General features: G+C 36.6%; 1 protein-coding gene across 2 annotated transcripts in view; it reads left to right on the top strand.

Moving 5' to 3' along the window:
• TBL1XR1 (TBL1X/Y related 1) overlaps positions 1–17,920 on the top strand; it is a 120,953-nt gene extending 103,033 nt beyond the window's left edge. For both annotated transcript variants that reach the window (XM_062582533.1, XM_062582532.1), the window contains 12 exons: positions 38–257; positions 2,264–2,396; positions 2,826–2,967; positions 3,243–3,306; positions 3,394–3,491; positions 5,167–5,227; positions 6,492–6,613; positions 7,057–7,131; positions 9,048–9,175; positions 9,381–9,546; positions 10,535–10,636; positions 12,506–17,920. In XM_062582533.1, coding sequence (XP_062438517.1) covers positions 38–257; positions 2,264–2,396; positions 2,826–2,967; positions 3,243–3,306; positions 3,394–3,491; positions 5,167–5,227; positions 6,492–6,613; positions 7,057–7,131; positions 9,048–9,175; positions 9,381–9,546; positions 10,535–10,636; positions 12,506–12,532 — 1,338 coding nt within the window. In that variant the 3' untranslated portion in view covers positions 12,533–17,920. The remainder of the gene's footprint in view (positions 1–37; positions 258–2,263; positions 2,397–2,825; positions 2,968–3,242; positions 3,307–3,393; positions 3,492–5,166; positions 5,228–6,491; positions 6,614–7,056; positions 7,132–9,047; positions 9,176–9,380; positions 9,547–10,534; positions 10,637–12,505) is intronic.
• The last annotated feature ends 418 nt before the right edge of the window (positions 17,921–18,338 follow it).

Raw genomic sequence — 18,338 nt, 5'->3', positions numbered from 1 at the left:
GTTGTCTTTTCTGTTTTTTCCCTCCACTGTAAATTAGGATGGTACCTTGTTTGATGGTAGGCCGATAGAGTCTCTCTCACTGATAGATGCAGTAATGCCTGATGTGGTACAGACAAGACAACAAGCCTACAGAGATAAACTTGCACAACAGCAGGCAGCAGCTGCTGCAGCTGCAGCTGCAACTAACCAACAGGGATCAGCAAAAAATGGAGAAAATACTGCAAATGGAGAAGAGAATGGAGCACATACTATAGCAAGTAAGTTGAGACAGAAATAAACTTTACCTAGGTGTTGTCACTCCCTTGTTGTTTGTTGTGGAGGCTGTTAATAGGCCTTAATAATAGCTCACGGACAATGAGATAAATATACATAGGTATTTGCAACCCTTCGGCTTGGCGGGAGTACCAGCTTTCTAAATGATGCTCTTGCAGATAGTGTTTCACGTTCAGTGTCCCTGGTTTCTGGTTTGATATTTGGAATTGTAGGACAGGTAGAGGTGAACTCCTGAATTCAGTAATTCACAATATACCATTCACCAGAGTCTTGCTCCCAGTTCTGCTCTTTTCCTGTCATACGAAGGTTTTTATAAAACCCTGAGAGGAGTCTGCTAATTCTGCTTAAAACTGAGTATTGCTTATGGTGCTGCAGCTAATGCAACTTTTGACACAGGTTCAGCCAGGCCAGCAAATCTTGTGACCAGTTCTCTGGTCTGTACCAGTTCTTGGGTGTATAGTTTTTCTTTTCGTGCTAGGAAGGTCCTGGATGCCAAGACAAATCCTGTGTCATTCATTTCCTGTATTGATATCAGTTTTCATCATTTGTTACTCTAATTTACTTGATGCAACTGCTTGTAGATTTTGTTTATTCATTGGTTTATTGAACTGTACCATTTAGTTGTGTCAAACAAAGGAGTTTTATTTGTCATCACTGATCAAATGAACATAACTTAAAATCAGGCTTGTAATAGGAAGAAAGGTTCGTGTAAGACATTAAAATTAGATTTTGCGAATATTCTGGAAGCTGAGTGACCTATTCTAGATTGAGAATTACAGAAGAGAACAAATATATCTGGAGTAAAGGGATTTCTGAGAGAATATTTATATCAAGCAGTATGCAAGTTTTACATTTTGCAGGTGGATTTTACTGTTTTTTATTATTTATAATAAATAACATTGGAAATATAATCTTTGGTATAAACAAAGAAGCTCTATACTTCGATGCTTACATTTAAAAATCTCAAATGAGTATTTCCTTGTTAACTGTGAGCTGAGTGGAGTAACCTAAAGCTTCAGATCTCAGTTACTGTTAAACGTGATATACCAGCAACCCCTGCTGGCTGGTACACCAAATTATACTGGCTTTGATTCTAAGTGAGACAGTGTTTTATGTGGTACGCTATCTTAAAAATAGGCATGTTCTAATAACCTTTGCTGTTTTTTTCACATACACAAACAGTGACAGAAACTCTTAATTTTAAATTAAGCAATAGGTGTGATTTTTTTTAATGAATAAATAGGGAGCAGGTGAACTGTTAATATTCTTCTGTGTTTATTTTTTGTGTAAATTTGTTTTTAATAGTACAAAAATGATTGATGGTAGCTGGCAGGAAAACTGTTCTATCAGATGAATTACCCCAGTGTATTTTACAAAACAATATGGGTTCAACAGTACTTCCACACAAAAAGCTCTCTGTTTCCACAACTTCACTGTAATTGCCAATACAGTTAAAAAAGCTCTGTTACCAGTTTACCATACCACCAAATGTTGTTATGTTAATTAAAACTATTTTGGTAAATGAAGTGTCTGACATGTAGATTTAATACGTGTTTGATTGTTATCGCTAAAAAGATAGGTTTTGAAAATTAATATGTCACTAATGTATTTTTAAAGATAAAGATAGACAAAGAGCATATTATACAGTATAATGTCTGACAAATTGGGAGTGCTTTTAAAGTCCCTGTATATTTTTTAACATGGCAAAAATGAAGTTTTGGTCTCAATTTTGAAAGTTCAGAAGTCTATTTGGATGCAAAGATTTAGAAGGAAAGTTTCTCACATTTTTAAAATTCTTTCTGTTTATAATACTTAATAAATTGGAACTTAAATAAAGGAACATAAGATTTTTGTAAAAATTTTGGTCCAAGGACACTGCGAATTAGTTATTGTGCTCATTCGAAAAGAATGTTAATCATACAATAGCTAAAAAGTACTATCCCAAAATATTAAAATCCCCTTCTCTCTACTGTTGTTTCCCATAATGCAGATAATCACACAGATATGATGGAAGTAGATGGAGATGTTGAAATCCCTCCCAACAAAGCAGTGGTGCTGCGTGGCCATGAATCTGAAGTGTTCATCTGTGCCTGGAATCCCGTTAGCGACCTCTTGGCCTCAGGGTATGTGCGTTAACCAAAACGGTGCATTTTTCACTACCTCCAGTTGGCTGTGTTTTGCCAACAGGGTGTGCTACCTCCTGCTTATAATATTTCCAGTTTTTTTCTTCAAATTTTTATTTTCTCTTTGGCACACGAATGCCTTTTGATGAAGGGGGACATACTTTTAAAAATCTAGAAAAAAAATGTAAGTAAAGAAAGAAAAACAATCTCCTTCACGTGTATAAACACAGGCATCAGGGAAAATGTATGTCCTTAAGTATGTAATACTAACGTTTGCTGACACACTTTGTATGCTTATGATAATAAATCAAAATGCAGCCTTCCTCACTGCTGTCTGCATCAGATAATACAACTTTTCCTGTTCTGAAGGGGAGGACCTTTTTTGGAAGAAATTAATAGAGGGTTTATTTTCTTATAATTATTTTGTAGATCTGGAGATTCAACAGCACGGATATGGAACCTCAGTGAAAACAGCACAAGTGGCTCTACGCAACTGGTACTTCGACACTGTATACGAGAAGGAGGGCAGGATGTACCAAGCAACAAAGACGTGACATCGCTGGACTGGAATGTGAGTAGACGTTACAGTGTTCAAAATCCTCTGAGAAAATTGTGCATAGTCAAAGTTTAAGTAACAGTGACTATACATCTTCTGTTATGGCTCCTGAAATATTTGTATTTTTGAGTTATGTCATAACTTGTTGTGTTGTATTTCAGGGGCTTCTTTTTTGTAAATTGTGGTCTAGTGAATAAATTTCACAAATCTCATGCAGAAGCCTTCTGCCTGCAGTTTGCTTTGTGCTTTGAGTTGTACAGTAAAAATGATGATAATGTTTTTACTGGCAGAGTGAAGGTACACTTCTAGCAACTGGGTCCTATGATGGGTTTGCAAGGATATGGACTAAAGATGGTGAGTGAAATGCTTTTAATTTCCAATAAGTTTTCTTCATTATGACTTTAATTTTTTTAATGTATTCATATCAATATAAATTTTCAGGTAATCTTGCCAGCACCTTAGGGCAACATAAAGGTCCTATATTTGCGTTAAAATGGAACAAGAAAGGAAACTTCATTTTAAGTGCAGGAGTGGACAAGGTGAGATGATCTTTGGTAAAAGTTAAATTTTTTTTACTTCACTGCTGTAATTAAATTGGAAATATCTAATAATAAAGCCACAGAAAGCAATTAAATTAAACTGAAGTCATGGGAAATAAACATGTACTTAAAAGAACTAGTCATGCTACTTAAATTTTGTTGTTTTACAATAGGTTATTAGAGTATTTTAATTCATTAGATTTTAGTGTCCCTTGATCTGTTCCTAGTTACTTAAAAGCACAAGTGCATTGAACACAGCAACATTTTGTAAAATGAAATCATCCAAAAGTTAGCAAAGCATTTAATAGCCTCAGAAAAAAGTCTTATTGGAGAAATAGAATCTGACTGATGTGAGCATCAATCGAGCCTGATAGTGATTAAACAAGTTAGAGCTAGGATGAAAGACAAGTCTGACTGGAGAGGTGGCAGTAGCATAAGGCCGTCGAGATCATTGTTTCATTTTGTGTGCCTAAACAAGTTTAAAGACTCACAAAGTCTTTAACTTCAAAGTTGTTGCTTTGTGGGAAATTTTATGAAAAGCAGTAAGGACACACAGTGATGAAGAATAGATTTGAGAAGAGTTCAAAGACTAAGAATAATTGTTGAATTTTTCCTCAATTTATAAGTGATTCGAGGTGCAGAGGTAAACACTGGCTTTGCTCTTAATGAGAATAACAAATTGCAAGTTCAGTAAGACCACAGTTCTACAATACTTTAGCTGTCAATACCACTGAAAAGCCTTGGACTTTCTCCTCTATTTATTTATATAGCTGATTTACCTTCGTTAGTTTTAGCCCAGTTTGCTTCAATGCCCAGCTTCACAAATGCTTGTGCTGGCACAAATGAAGAGAAAGTGAATGTCTCAAGCACAGAAAGGATGGGTTACTTCTTTTGGCAGCTATGCTGGCTTATGCCAGTTTTAAAATGTTTGTGGAGTTACAGCATTATTTTGCAGAAAAATACGCTGGAGGAGAGAGAAGCCTCATTGCTTCAGTCAGTAAAACTCATTGGACAAGCTGAGATTATGCTTTAAAAATATTCTGCATTAGCAAAATACTGACTCAACCATATGCTTCTTTTCCCATAAATAATTTGTGCAGTCATCTCATGCCCCCACTGAATTCAGTGTCAGAATTGTCATTGATTATTGTGAGGTAGGTCAGGAAAGTTTCTATATGATACAGCTGTTATAAAATACTAAATTTTGTGCATCAGAAAGCTACTGGAAGTATTGATAGAGAAGCACTCAAAGCAAAATTACAGCTATACTTAAGCCAAAAGATTTTATCTATGAAAACTTAAGTGTTTATATAAAGCTCTGCTTAGGGACAAAGGAAAGTATATCACTATATAAGTATTTGAAATTAAAATAGTTGAGTGGATTAGGGAAGTAGGAAGAAGGAAGTAACTTTCTCTCCTAAAATAAAAAAAAAAATAAAAAAAAAGCCACCAAAAACCTGAGATGTTGCAACATATTACGGCTCTCTTCTGTTGTAGACACTGTATATAATATATCTTCCATCATTTCCATAGTACTGGATAGAAATACATAGTTATGAATAGATTTGGGAAATGGAGAGTGGGTTTGGTAATCTGTTACATGTGAATGGTTGGAGTAGGAGGAAATTAGCAATTGTAGAAGTCTATTTACTGTTTGTTTATCCGTTTAATACAGACCACGATTATTTGGGATGCCCACACTGGGGAAGCTAAGCAGCAGTTTCCTTTTCATTCTGGTAAGTATTAATTAATTAATTTATGATCATCTGGATTGCCATCTGCAAAGAGCAAAAATTTATTTATTTAAAAAAATAAAAAAGTCCAAACTTCAGTGCATTTATTCACACCATTTAAAAATCTTACAGCCAGTCTTTGGAAACTGACTCCTGTGTTTACAGTTGTATGAATTTTTAGAAGGATTTAAGCAAGGATGGGGTAGTTTTGATTTTATAACTTTGTAACTCACAATATTATTGCAGTTGTATGAAGGTCAGAAGAGATGATCAAAATACTATTAACTTCATGTAGTACAGTGGCAGACAAATCAAGTAGATGGGCTGTTAAGGACTTCTGTTTATCAGCCATAGATTACATTTGTCATCCTCCTGCTGCAGTACCCTGGCCTTGCTCTAACCTACCTACAGTAGTCCTATCTCTGCATCCTGTTGTTTCTTGCTTCCTACTGTGCTGTCCCAAATTCATTTGACCGCAAGCCACTGAAAGGCCAGCGAACATTTACTGGGCAGCTGGGATGAGAAGGCTGCCTCACTGGAGGTCAGACAAATTGCCTTGTGAGCTGCATGCCGGGCAAGCCTGCCAGAATCAGCTGGAAAATGGAATGGAGAGGATGAGGACCGTACCACTGAAGAGTCTTTAAGAAACCTGTCTTATTTCCACTTTCTGTTCTGCTCACGCTGTGTTTTCAGTGGCGTGACAACAGTCGAAAACATCGCTGCTTGGTTTACTTCAAGATCCACATGCTATCTGTCATAAATACCTAGTCCTGACCAAATGGAATATGTGGCTCATGATTAATTTACCACAGCTTAACAAGCTGGAAAAAAAAAAAAAAAAAAAAAAAAAAAAAAAAAAAAAAAAAATTTTACTGGCTGCTATCCATGACCACAAACATGGACTGTTAGTGGATGGAGATCAGCTCCTGCATGGCAATGTGTTAAGCTCTGAGAACCTGTTCCTCAGACTGACTCCTAAGATTCATTTTTAGATGACTTAACTGTAGCTTGTTGTCCCGCTGCACTGTCTTCTGTGCAAGTGTTTCAGATATATTCCATGTTTTAATGTCTTCTATTAAAGTTTATTTCATTTATTTAAGATTTTCAGCTGCATTTCTCACTTCTGTGAAGTGTTTGATTATCTTTAGAACTACTGTAAAATTAACGGTTGCTTCCTGTTGGCACTTGTTCTAATTTGTACGCTACATTTGCAGATCAAATCCCTGCAGAATACATACCATGGTTTTAAATGTCTTTCTTCTTTTAGCACCAGCATTAGATGTTGACTGGCAGAGCAACAACACATTTGCCTCTTGCAGTACAGACATGTGTATTCATGTCTGTAAATTAGGACAAGACAGGCCCATCAAAACCTTCCAGGGTCACACAGTAAGTAGCAGAAAATGGTGGTTGCTACATGATATTTGTATTACTAATTAGGGATTGGGATCCCAGTATGCTCAAGATTGTGTATTTGCATAATAGACAGTCTGTGGCAACAGGCAGTAGATACATACACTGGTAGTGCTAATTAAGATTATATGGTAACCACAGTCTTTATCATTAGAACAATAAAAACTCATTGCCATATGCAGCCGGGGTATCACACCAAACTTTACAAGGAGAAACATAGTAACTTTAAGACTTGCTATGCACAAGATATAATGTGAAAGAGCATGCACTGGAAAATATGATGAATAGGTGGCAAAAAGAAGTCATTATTGGAGTGGAGGCTTGGAATGGAAATTACATATTAAATACTGATAATTATACAAATACTTACAATTGCTGTCTGTCTTTTATAAACTCAACTTATTCTTACTCAATTTTAGAATGAAGTAAATGCAATCAAATGGGATCCTACTGGTAATCTTCTGGCATCATGTTCTGATGATATGACTCTAAAGGTAACTGAAGTTCTGATAATGGCGACTGTAGACCGCCTTGTGTTTGTAGAATTCTCCAGTGTGCACCATTAGCTTGGGTAATACAGAAATGCCATTGTCCTTTCTATATCCTCTAATATTTGTTCTTTCTCTGTTTAGCAAGATGAAGCATTCCTAGCAAATCTTGGTTAATCATAGCCAAGCCCTGGTCCAGAGAGCTTGTTACGGGCTGCCACCCTGAGACTTGAAGCATGATTTATTAGGTTCTTTTAGCTGTTTACAGAGTCAGGTCATTAATCATTAACCTGTCACACTTGCTGAGGTTCTTTTTGGTTAAAAAGAAAAGTTGGAATTTATGTGATGTGTAACACATACAAGACTAGGTGATTAGCTCCTTTGGTGGTTTTGTTCTGTTTTCCCCTTCTTTTTAGTTAAAATCTTTACCATATTGTTTCTTGAAAGACTGTACTCCCTTGTTTTACTAAGTCAAAGGGAGTCATTCCACAGTTTTTAATTTAAAAGCAATATTCTACTTTGTAGAACTGCGACAAGCCTGCGTAAGTAGAGGATAGTGTAACGCATACATACGACTTCAGGAAGGACTAGAGGTCCACACAAAAATATTACCAGGTTAGATGCGCCGGAAGAAATGAAGTAGTTCGTGACTTGCAGGCCAGTGTCATTTTCATCTTAGAGGTGGCTTTCCATTCCTCCTACTGTTTTATGTTCAGTGGATGTTCAGCATTATATTTGGCACAGTTTCAGGATTTGGTTTGGTATTACACTGACAACACTGTCCAACTGGTAACCTTAGGGAATGGTATTTTCATCTAGTTCACCGTTTCATCAGAGACGGGGATTAGCTGAATGAGTCATCAGATATACCCTCTGCTGGCACACATTCAGGCAGTTGCAATGGAAGTCACCTTATCTAAATACAGACTTTTAAACATTAAGCCTATAGTCTAAAGTTAGATGTCTAGACATCTTCAGTCAACAGCAAGCGTCTAGCACCTATAAAGAGCAATTCATTCTTTCTTAAGTGTCTAAGCCAAGTATGATGAATAAACCTCTGAAAATGTCAAATGTTTCTCCATTGGCAATGGATGGATTCAAAATAGCCAGCTTAAGCTGGTTACTAATCCTGAAGCAGCTGAACTGAGGAGAAATGATTTCCAATCTAGAGCTCAGGCTGTCATTAATGTGTCTCAGTGAGCAGAGAGACGTGCAGCTGGGAAGCGTGCCACCGTGTGTGGGCTCGTGCGATTCAGCAGTTAGTATCAAGAACGTCTGTGTTAGTGAGGGAAGTTCTCAGAAGGACACTTGCCCAAACTCTTTAGACCCCTGTGAGTTACTCTGATACGATGCAGGTCCAACCACCTGCTTAGTTAAAGGATTGATTCAATGCTCTGAAGGCTGGATTCTGGTACTCCTAAATGAAGTAGTTCTTTACTCCTGAGGAGTGCCACTAGAGATGAGGGAACTGTTTGTGAATTAAGGTATGAGCCAGAGCTGGGTTCAAGAATCTAGCCCTTGCAGTTGCTTTATATTTGGCAAAACCGAGTCCAGTCTCTTCAGGTTTACTTTCAGTAAATGTGCTTTCAGTATTACAGTTCTTATTATGTTCTAGGTGGAATTTAGCATGAGCTAAAAGCCTGCACTTTTCAACAGGCTTGCAGTTAGCACATCGGTTTCTATAGATTGTACCTTTATTATTTGTTAACTCCATCCGGTATTAATAACTAAGAGAAAGGAGGGTGCTTAAGGAGTGATTCTTACTGTAGTTAATCCAGAAATCCAGCAGTCATTTGAAATGTTTGGATTGGCCTAAAACATGGCAAGGCAGGCTCTGCAAGTGAAAAAGAAGAAAGATGTAAAATGTATTTTAGTACAGTATTATACTAAATGCCTTTGTGTTTTCTTCCATTTTATCATAGATCTGGAGTATGAAACAAGACAGTTGTGTTCATGATTTACAAGCCCACAACAAAGAAATTTATACTATCAAATGGAGTCCTACAGGACCAGGAACAAATAATCCAAATGCCAATCTTATGTTAGCAAGGTACTATTTCATCCTGTTTTAAAATGCCTATTAAGAAAATGAGCATTATTTTTACTTCACTCTTTATATACGTAGGTTCGTAGAATATTTCAGTACCGCGTAGGGTACTGTCATGTACATTTCTATTAAAAACAAAATTCTGTAAAATTTACATGTGATTAATCTGTGTGTGTGTTTTTTTTTTTCTCCTCTCCCCACTTGACAGTGCATCCTTTGATTCTACTGTTAGGTTATGGGATGTAGACAGAGGAATTTGTATTCATACTCTGACAAAACATCAAGAACCTGTGTACAGTGTAGCTTTCAGTCCTGATGGCAGATATCTGGCCAGTGGCTCCTTTGATAAATGCGTACACATCTGGAATACGCAGGTATAACTTTTCTGTCTCTGTTTAGAAAGTTCATGTTTCAGTCTTTTCTGTTAATACTCTTCCAGCTGTTGTTACACCATTGTGTTTTTGCTGCAAAGAGATTTGCTTTTGCTAATGTGCTGATTCACTTTTTATTTGGAAGTTTCTTATATTAGTGTATGTACATTTCTCTCAATGAGTGCCTGTGTATTGTTTTTAGCCTGACACCTGTTAATCTTTTGATACTGCAGTCTTTGATTTTTGTTTTGTTTTTACTCTGTCTGGACTTCACAACTTCCTTTGTAACTATTACATGCTACTTTTGACAAAGTAATAATTGTTGTTATATTAGCATTCTCAGCGAAAAAAAACAAAGCAAAAAAGAAATTACATGTTCAATAAAGTTTCTCCAATAGCATGTTGCACCCCAGAATTATCTTTATGACTTTTGTTTTATCTGGGGTTGAAAGTTCAAGTTTACTGTGAAAAATGCTGACCCAAAGTAGACATTCAAATCTGTTACCCTGCAACTATTTCACTGAATTTCAGTTAATAAACTAAAATAAAAAAGTGTGAGGGGGGGGGGAAAGGATGGATGTTTCTGCAGAACTTTCTAAGAAATATTATTATCTACCACTTGTGTTTCTGTCAAGAGAATGCTGTATGTGAATGGAAGTGCAAGGATGTTATTGTTGTGCAAAAGGTGATTTCTGCCAGCATACTGGGAATAGGGTATTTATTTTTTAAAAGACTCATTTTAGTAATTGGAAGTAGTTGCAACAACCCCTAGTTTTGCCTTTCAAATGCTAGAGATCAAGGCAGGATAATGGTGTTTTGTGGGGAAAAATTTAACCTAACTACCTTTAACACAATGGTTAGATTGTCCAACTGAACCATTTCTTCCAAGAATTTGGGCTTTTAAAAGCAATAGGGAAGTTTTATGTGTTTTTCAAATTTTACTTGTTCATGTAAATTTTGTTATATTAATTAATGTTTTCTTCCTTTTCAGACAGGTGCCCTAGTTCACAGTTACCGGGGAACAGGAGGAATTTTTGAGGTTTGCTGGAATGCAGCAGGAGACAAAGTTGGAGCAAGTGCTTCAGATGGTTCAGTAAGTGCAGCTTGACTTATTTGACAGTCTAAGAAGAAACATCATTTGGAAATCTTTTGACTAATGGAGACAAAATGTCCTTATTTTGATGAAGTATGAATATAGCCAGCTCACACTTAGATTTTGGCCTGTAAAGGTGCTATAATGTTGAAAGGAGAATATGTCTTTATTCTAGCTTTAATGCATGGGGTGTTTCTCAGTCCTCCAAAAATCTCAGTTAGGAGGCAAAGATGCATTTAATTTTGATTTTCGTCCCCACTGGTGCTTACTGTGGAATTTTGACCAGTGTGGCTGCTCATTTCACTGCAATGTAGAAAAAAGTTCATTCTTGCCTCTTTGCCTTTTTCAAGTAAAAATGTTCAGTGTAGGTGATATTTTTATAATGCATGATAACACCTACCCTCTACATTGCAATCAACAAATAAAAAGAGCAGGAAAACAAAGTACAAATTTCTGAATGCTGGTAGTTAAAAAGTCCCTAAAAATAACAGGAACTATATATGTAGATACCAGTCTGTTTACATTGCTCAGAACAACTAGGGAACAGAATCATATGTTTAATCATAAATACACTCTCAGTCATCTCATATTGGTGTGTTTTAACATCACGTCCTAGATACTCTGATGTGGTCCTGCAAAGGGTTGTAGTTGAAATACTAATATGCAGTTCTTCATAACAAATGCAACACTTGTTTTTTGCTTACTTCTTATTTGCCTATGGTTTTAGACTGAAGTAGAGGGAGCCTAAGCAAAAACAAATGTAGAATAGGATAAAAATGGTAGGACGTGTATTTTAAGGTGCTGTAGCTTAACATGAAAAATGTTAGGAAACAGCAGTCCTGGTAGCTTTGTAGTAAAAAGTTTCAAGCCTTGACTCTCGTACCGAAGAATCCACAAGGCTTCCTTCTGCTGCTGCTGTCTTGCATGCTCTGTGGTGGTGAGATCACTTACAATTCAGAACCAAAAATAAGAACCTCTAAATTTTTTAAGGAAACTAAATCCTAGAGAACTAATTTCAGTTTGTTTTTCATACCATCTTTGTCATATAAATGTAGATAATACTGCAAAAGGAACAGAAGTTTCATGTATGTCCTGAGTAGAAATTATCATCTTACCCTAGATGACACTTTTGGATACATGCAATCTTACTTTTCCATTCTTTGCCTGTTATGTTAATTTGACCCAAGAGGTTGATTGTATTTGCATCAGATTTGTGTGTGTGTTTTTTTTTTTTAATTTAGTTTTTGCTTTGAGAATGTCATTCTTAGTTTGTTTTATATAGTTTGTTAGGGAAAGCCCTCCTCGTCCTCTCTGTTTCAAATATACTTGTAGGTGATAATAACTGAATAAAGACACTTTTGAACCACTGATGAATATGAGCATAGCTTGTATATGATTATATATTTCTAATAGATGTAGGCTCAGTTGGTAGAACTAACACAAGTAGAGGTGCTTTTTAGTGAAGATTTTGAGAAGATGAAGACTGGAATTTGTGTGCTGTTAATTTTTTTTCTAGATGAGCCTGATCAATTTGAATATTTTTCTACATAGTATATTTAATTTCATTTTATTATATTTTTATATACTAGATTCTAGTAACTTCCTGGCCTTTTAATAGTGAATAAAAAGCAAAAAGCTTGCATTAGATGTTTTTAATGTTCTGATAGTAGTTCATTAGGTAGCAGTGTCCTTAGCATGTCTAGCTCAATGCTTATAACCAAAGTGCCTGCACGGTGTCTTTTTTCCCCAGGTGGTAATAGATTTGAGATTAAGCTTGCATGATCAGGCTTATGGGTTATGTTCTGATATTTAAAATAGAATTGTATAAATATATGATATATATGACGTGCAATTTTTTTTTCCTTTTAGGTTTGTGTATTAGACCTACGGAAATAGCGCTACTAGTTGGAAGCCATGGACCGACTATGAATGTGTACATAGCCAAAATGACTGTCCCTGACCCATGTACTGCTATAGTCCCAATTGAACCATGGCCAGTCCACTACAGCCAAACCTAAAAGAAATATATACATATACTGTATATATAAAAAAAAAAAAAAAAAAAAAAGTTACACCCTGAAGAGGATGACAGAGTTTTGTCACAGCTTGTGAATCCTGTTCACCAAGTGCTGGAATCTGCTGTGCCCCAAAATAACATTTAAAGGTTTTGGATATGAAAAACGGAAGAGAGAGCGAGAGAGAGAGAAATATACCATATACAAGAGCAGACCCATATACATACCAAATTCAGAAGATACTAATGGCAGCCTTCATTACCCCTTTCCCCCTTTAAATCCATTATGATAATGGATTGTGGGGTTCTTTTTCCTTGTCAGTAATTGAGCTGTTTGTGTGTACAGAGAAAATGGACTTATGGAAATCTGCAGCAGTAGTTTTTTCTTTGCTTTTAAACATTGGGTTTTCTGTTTTGTTTTGGTTAAGTTTACGATGCATGAAGTAAGGGAGTGAATTAGTTTCCTGTTCATATTTTTTTCACTTTGGAAAAGAAAAAAAAAAAACATTTATTTGAAAGATATTTTAAAGCATTCTTTGAAGAGGTAGATTGAACCTGATAATGTTTGGTGCATTCTGTGGCTCCCAGAGCACAATTTTCAGAAGAGAGGGAGGGTGGAAAAGGGATTATGGAGAGAAGAGAAAAAATCCATTTTAGAGGTGTGATGTTGCACATCCTGCTAATCTACCAAGTACTTCAGTAATGGGTATAATGCTATGTGGTTTTTTTTTTTTTTTTCTAGTGACATGGCTGAAATGCAGTAGTTTCTTATTTGGGACATCATTCTGCCAAACTTAAGCATAGAAGGGCGCAAAAATACGAAAAAGAAAATACAGGGATGCAAAAAAAAAAAAAAAAAAAAAAAAAAAAAAAAAAAAAAAGGAAAAGAAAGAAAAGAATGCATCTTCTGTTGCTTTGAGACCATAGCTGAATTATGGTTAGATTGTGCACTATTGTCAAAAGGAGCAAAGTATAGCTGGGAGGGAGAGGGTTGTTTTTTTAAAGAGATTAAGATCTTTCTGGACAAGGGTTCATGCCACAGCTTCTTTGAGAGTTGCCCATCATTATTTGTAGGAGCTTAGATGTATAATTGTAACCAAACTCCAGTATTAAAAGTATCTCATGTAATTTTTCTTTATAAAAAAAAAATCTTTGGCATATATTTGATAACACTGCCATTAGGAGGCAAAATGTTTACTACCTTAGATTAAAAAAAAAAAAAAATTAAACAGAGGACTTGCTTCAAGTTTATTTTAATAGCAGTGATTCAGCTTATTTAAAACATGAATACTTGCACTAATTCCCCTGCTGCTCCAGTCCTGCAGTTTATTGTATCTTGTGACTACATTTTTTTTTCCAAATATAGGGTAGATGTAAGCTGCTATTTTTTTAATAATCACTACTATATAGTGTCTTTTACTCTGTTTACAATATCAAGTATTTTTCTTACAATGACAGATGTATATGGCAAACCTTTTTCTGCTCATGTGATTAAAAGTATACTGATAGTGATTTTATTTGTAAATGATAGCATGAGGTTGTGTTTACGCGTATGTGTAGTTGAAAAGGTTGCATCATGTCTTGCCTAAGATTCCAAGAGTGTAAATTTATAAAAAGAGAGGTTGTCAAATTTATGTCACAGGCATTTTACTTAAGGAATGGTTTATATTATAGAGCTTTGCAAAGTTATCAGTTTTATAACACTATTTCAATCACAAATAATTTTGTGGCTTATTATTACTAGTCTCTAACATTTTTTTCTGTTCCTCCCCCAAGTTAGATATAAATTGATTTAATCGAGATAATGCAGCTTTGACATTTTAACAGTTGTTCTTTAAGCATTGATTTCTGCTATTTACATGAAATAAATACGGCTTGAAGCAAGTCTGAGTTTGGCTAAGGTAGGGTAGCAATTTGCCAATGGTAAAGAGAAGTCAACGATACATTCTTGATATGTACCCCAGCTGTTATTAGCGAGGAATATAATACTATGATACAGAGCATTTAAAGACAACAAACAGTCATATCCATAAAGGCAGTCATCCGTGATGGTTCAGTGCCAGCTATTTTTAAGGTTTTGGAACATATTACAAATGTTTAAAGCAATTACCCTGTGAGTTACAGTATGTAGGAAACCTAATATATTGAGCGTCTGGCACTTGAAATATTGCTTTTATTGCTGGAGGTCCATGACTGTGGCTGACCTCTGTCATTAATAAAAAAAAAAAAAAAATAAAATTCTGTGCAATAATTTTAAACTGTGCTCCCAGGAATAGACACAAATGTTTTGAGTATGTTTTAAGCTGCATTTTTCGTTTAGCAATGCATTTGTCAATTGCACTGAATTTAAATCTGAAAGTCAGAAGTGATTCTTGATAGTACTTTTGTATTTTAATATGAACAGTTTATTCATTTTCATAAAAGTCATTGGATGATTCTTTCAGCCAATCTAAAGAATTGTGGTGGAATTCTGTGACATAGCTGCAAAACCTCACAGCCATGTTTTAGGGTATTGCCATTTTTCTCTTTCTCAATCATCAGCTGTTTTGGTTGTAATTCTAGTAGCTTAAGCGTAGTATCACATATTCATAAATAGATAATACAGAGCTTCAGTATCACAGGTCCAGGGTTTTCAGGTGCTTGACACACAGTCCGGGCATGTCAGATCTGTTGACTCGAATGCCCTGGACACACAGGCCAAGACCCCCAACCTAGAGTTAAAATCAGCAGTGCCCCACTGTAGTGGAATTAGGCCACTTCCACTAGCAAAGGATCTGGCCAATAGATATTTTATTGTTGTCCTTTACTAGCATGCCACAGTGCTGCTCCTGCTCACACCTCTTCTTGCCTCTTGTTTTATACACTGTTAAATGCATGCATGCAAGGTGTGCTAGGTTCTGTGATTATGTGAAGCAAAAGAAAAAGGAAAAAAAAGAGAACCATGACATTAATTATTATATTGTATAGCACAAAGACCTCGTATTCAATAGAGTGAGGTAGAATATCCAAATTGTTCCTTTAAATTGAATATGCCAAATGTCAGTAAGACCCTAATATTGTATAAATGTATGCACATGCCTAGTTTTGCATACCAGTTAATTATATTGCGCCTGCTTCCTAAGTGCAAAGACAAACGTGGATAAGCCTTTGCACACATTAAAGTTACTATTTCTTCCAGTTCAACAAGTTAATGGGCAAATAGAGGATAAAAGGAAGGGGAAAAACTGGGCTCAGAGTTAGTGATGGAAGGAGGTATGAACTGCTCTTGAGTTTGCTTTCTATGCATCCATTTCAGAATCCTGTGTCTCATTTCTGCATAATTAGGTCCAGGTTTCTGTAGAGTTCCTCTTCTCCTATTTTGACTCTTACTTTTTCTGCATTTTTAAAATTGATGTAAAGGTTCCCAACCAGTGGACTTTTTAGTGTAGTTATGATAATATCTAGGTCCTCATAAAAGCTTTTTTAGACTCTTTGTAATGTTGATAAAATCAGTTTATTCTGGGACTACAATTGTGCAGGGTTACTTAGCACGTCTATGAGACGATTGGAAATCTTATACGAAACACTAAAAGTGCCTCTTTTTCTGGGTTGGGTGGAGGGAGGTAATAGTTACCAGTCAGAACGACATGGCATTTTGAAGCATGTTTCTTCATTTCATGACACTTTAATGCATCTTGAGAGAAAGGCCAAAGACTTCTACCAATTTTAATTAATCTTCATTGAAAAAGCACTCCTTTTTCCTTATACTGCTTACCTCATGCTAAGGTATTTGATGGGACATTATACCTTTAAAATGTTCTTTGTGTTTCAGAAGAACAGTGGAGGGAATAGAGTGGTCGTGCCAGTTTGCCTACAGAGCAGTCTTAGCAGCCAACGCACTTAATTCTGCTGAATGAAGGAATTTCATTGAAATTGCAAACTGGGGTTTTCAGCTTGTAAATAAAAGGTTGTATGTTTTTGTCTGTTTAGCAAAGAGGAGCCTTGGGACCCAATTTTGCAATCTTTACTTAATCAGAAATCCCCTTTTCTTTCACTTCGTGAGAAAACTTTGCCAGAATAAACATTGGAGGATTTGGGTCTGCGTAATACCATACTGCATGCCACTGAGGTATCATGAGCCACATCTCACTTAAGGGGGAAAAAACCCTCCCGTTGTCTCGAGTAGGGATGTCGCCAGAGCAGGGCCTGCCGGACTCAGCCCAGTATTCCCTTTTCATTAGCAGGCGTTGTAGCGTTGTATCTTCTAGCTTCAGGAAGTCCCCTAGGGCCTTTCCCCGGCGGGATCGGTTTCACACTCTCCAGAAGTCTGAAGAAAGCAGAAGCAACATTGTGGCATGTTCGAAGCAAATACGGCTTCGGGAGACAGCAGTAAATCTCCAACAAGATCCCTGACCTTTTCCCGAGGGAGGGAGCCGTGGAGCAGTCTTCACTCCTCCCTCCCGAGCAAGCTCTGAAATATCACCTTCTGTGAAAGTGCGACTGGCTTCACCGTCAGTCTGATGGAAGGCAGACAAAACGACAGGAAAACCTGCCGTTTTCTTAAAAAATCGCAGATTTAGTGTTAATAGCGCTTCAGATCATTAGTTTTGAGTACATAATTCTCTTTCTCTGCCTTTAAGTTTGAAGCTTGACAATAACTTAAGGCATGTTTTGTTTTTGTTTTTTTTAATATTCATTCTTTCTTCATAATGTTTTTTGACATTTGTGGGTAAATTCAGGAAAACAGTCTGCATGTTGTTGCTAGTCCAGTGTACTTTGCAATCTTGTCCTCAACAGACTGCAGTGTGCAGATCAGTAATTCTAGAATACAGAAGTAATTTTTTTCTCTCTCTCCTGACATTGACATTGTAGTTGTAATGGTTTCATTTGGAGTTACAAATCCTTTGGGTCTAATTCTGTGAGCCTACCTATAGCACTGGATTAAAATGTCTGCATCATTTCTTCAGTTATCCAGTTAAATTACAACTGTTGTAAAAGTGTAAACCAGCCCATGACAGTTTTTTGTACTTGTTTAAAGGACTTTTATTGTTCAGTTTTCATGATTATTGTCTAAAGAAGACTGATATAGATGTTCTATACTGTCCTGGACCATGTTAATTACACTTTATGATGTATTTTTGGTTCTCCATCACAATGATTTGTCCCCAAGGCCCTTATATCCCTTCTAGGCACATTTTCTGTTGCAGTTTCCCTTTGCATTGTATTGCTTTGACAACTGTAATTTGAATCAGATCTGAAAGAGGTCCAGAATAAAATATATTTTGATATTATGTTGGCTGAATGTTATGTAGCAGTAACTTTAAATGCTTGGTGCAAGGAATTTACAAAGGGTTAGGTGGGGAAAGCCAGGACATTATCTGGCATTATGGCGTTATATTTGCTTTGACACGTTGTAAGGCAGTAGATAAGCAGTTAAGGTGATACACCGTACAGGCGCGTGCTCCTTAGGGACACGCGGTAGATCCACGGAAAGCAGCGAGGCTGTCCTCGGCCTCCGTTCACAGGTATGTGCTTGCTCCAGACCAAGTGCTTTCTCACCGGCATCCTCTCGTTACCTGTACGCTTGTGCAAAGAGCACACGCGGCTGCGCTCCGGATGTGCAGAAGACTGTCGGGGGCGGCGGGGGGAACAGGCCTCTGCGTAGTCACGCAGCTTCAGAGGGATCCGCTCTGATGGAGTGATGCCGTT

The sequence above is a fragment of the Rhea pennata genome, chromosome 9 (genome assembly GCF_028389875.1).
Source record: "Rhea pennata isolate bPtePen1 chromosome 9, bPtePen1.pri, whole genome shotgun sequence".
Classification (NCBI taxonomy): Eukaryota; Metazoa; Chordata; class Aves; order Rheiformes; family Rheidae; genus Rhea; species Rhea pennata.
This window is presented reverse-complemented; position numbering and strand designations above follow the sequence as displayed.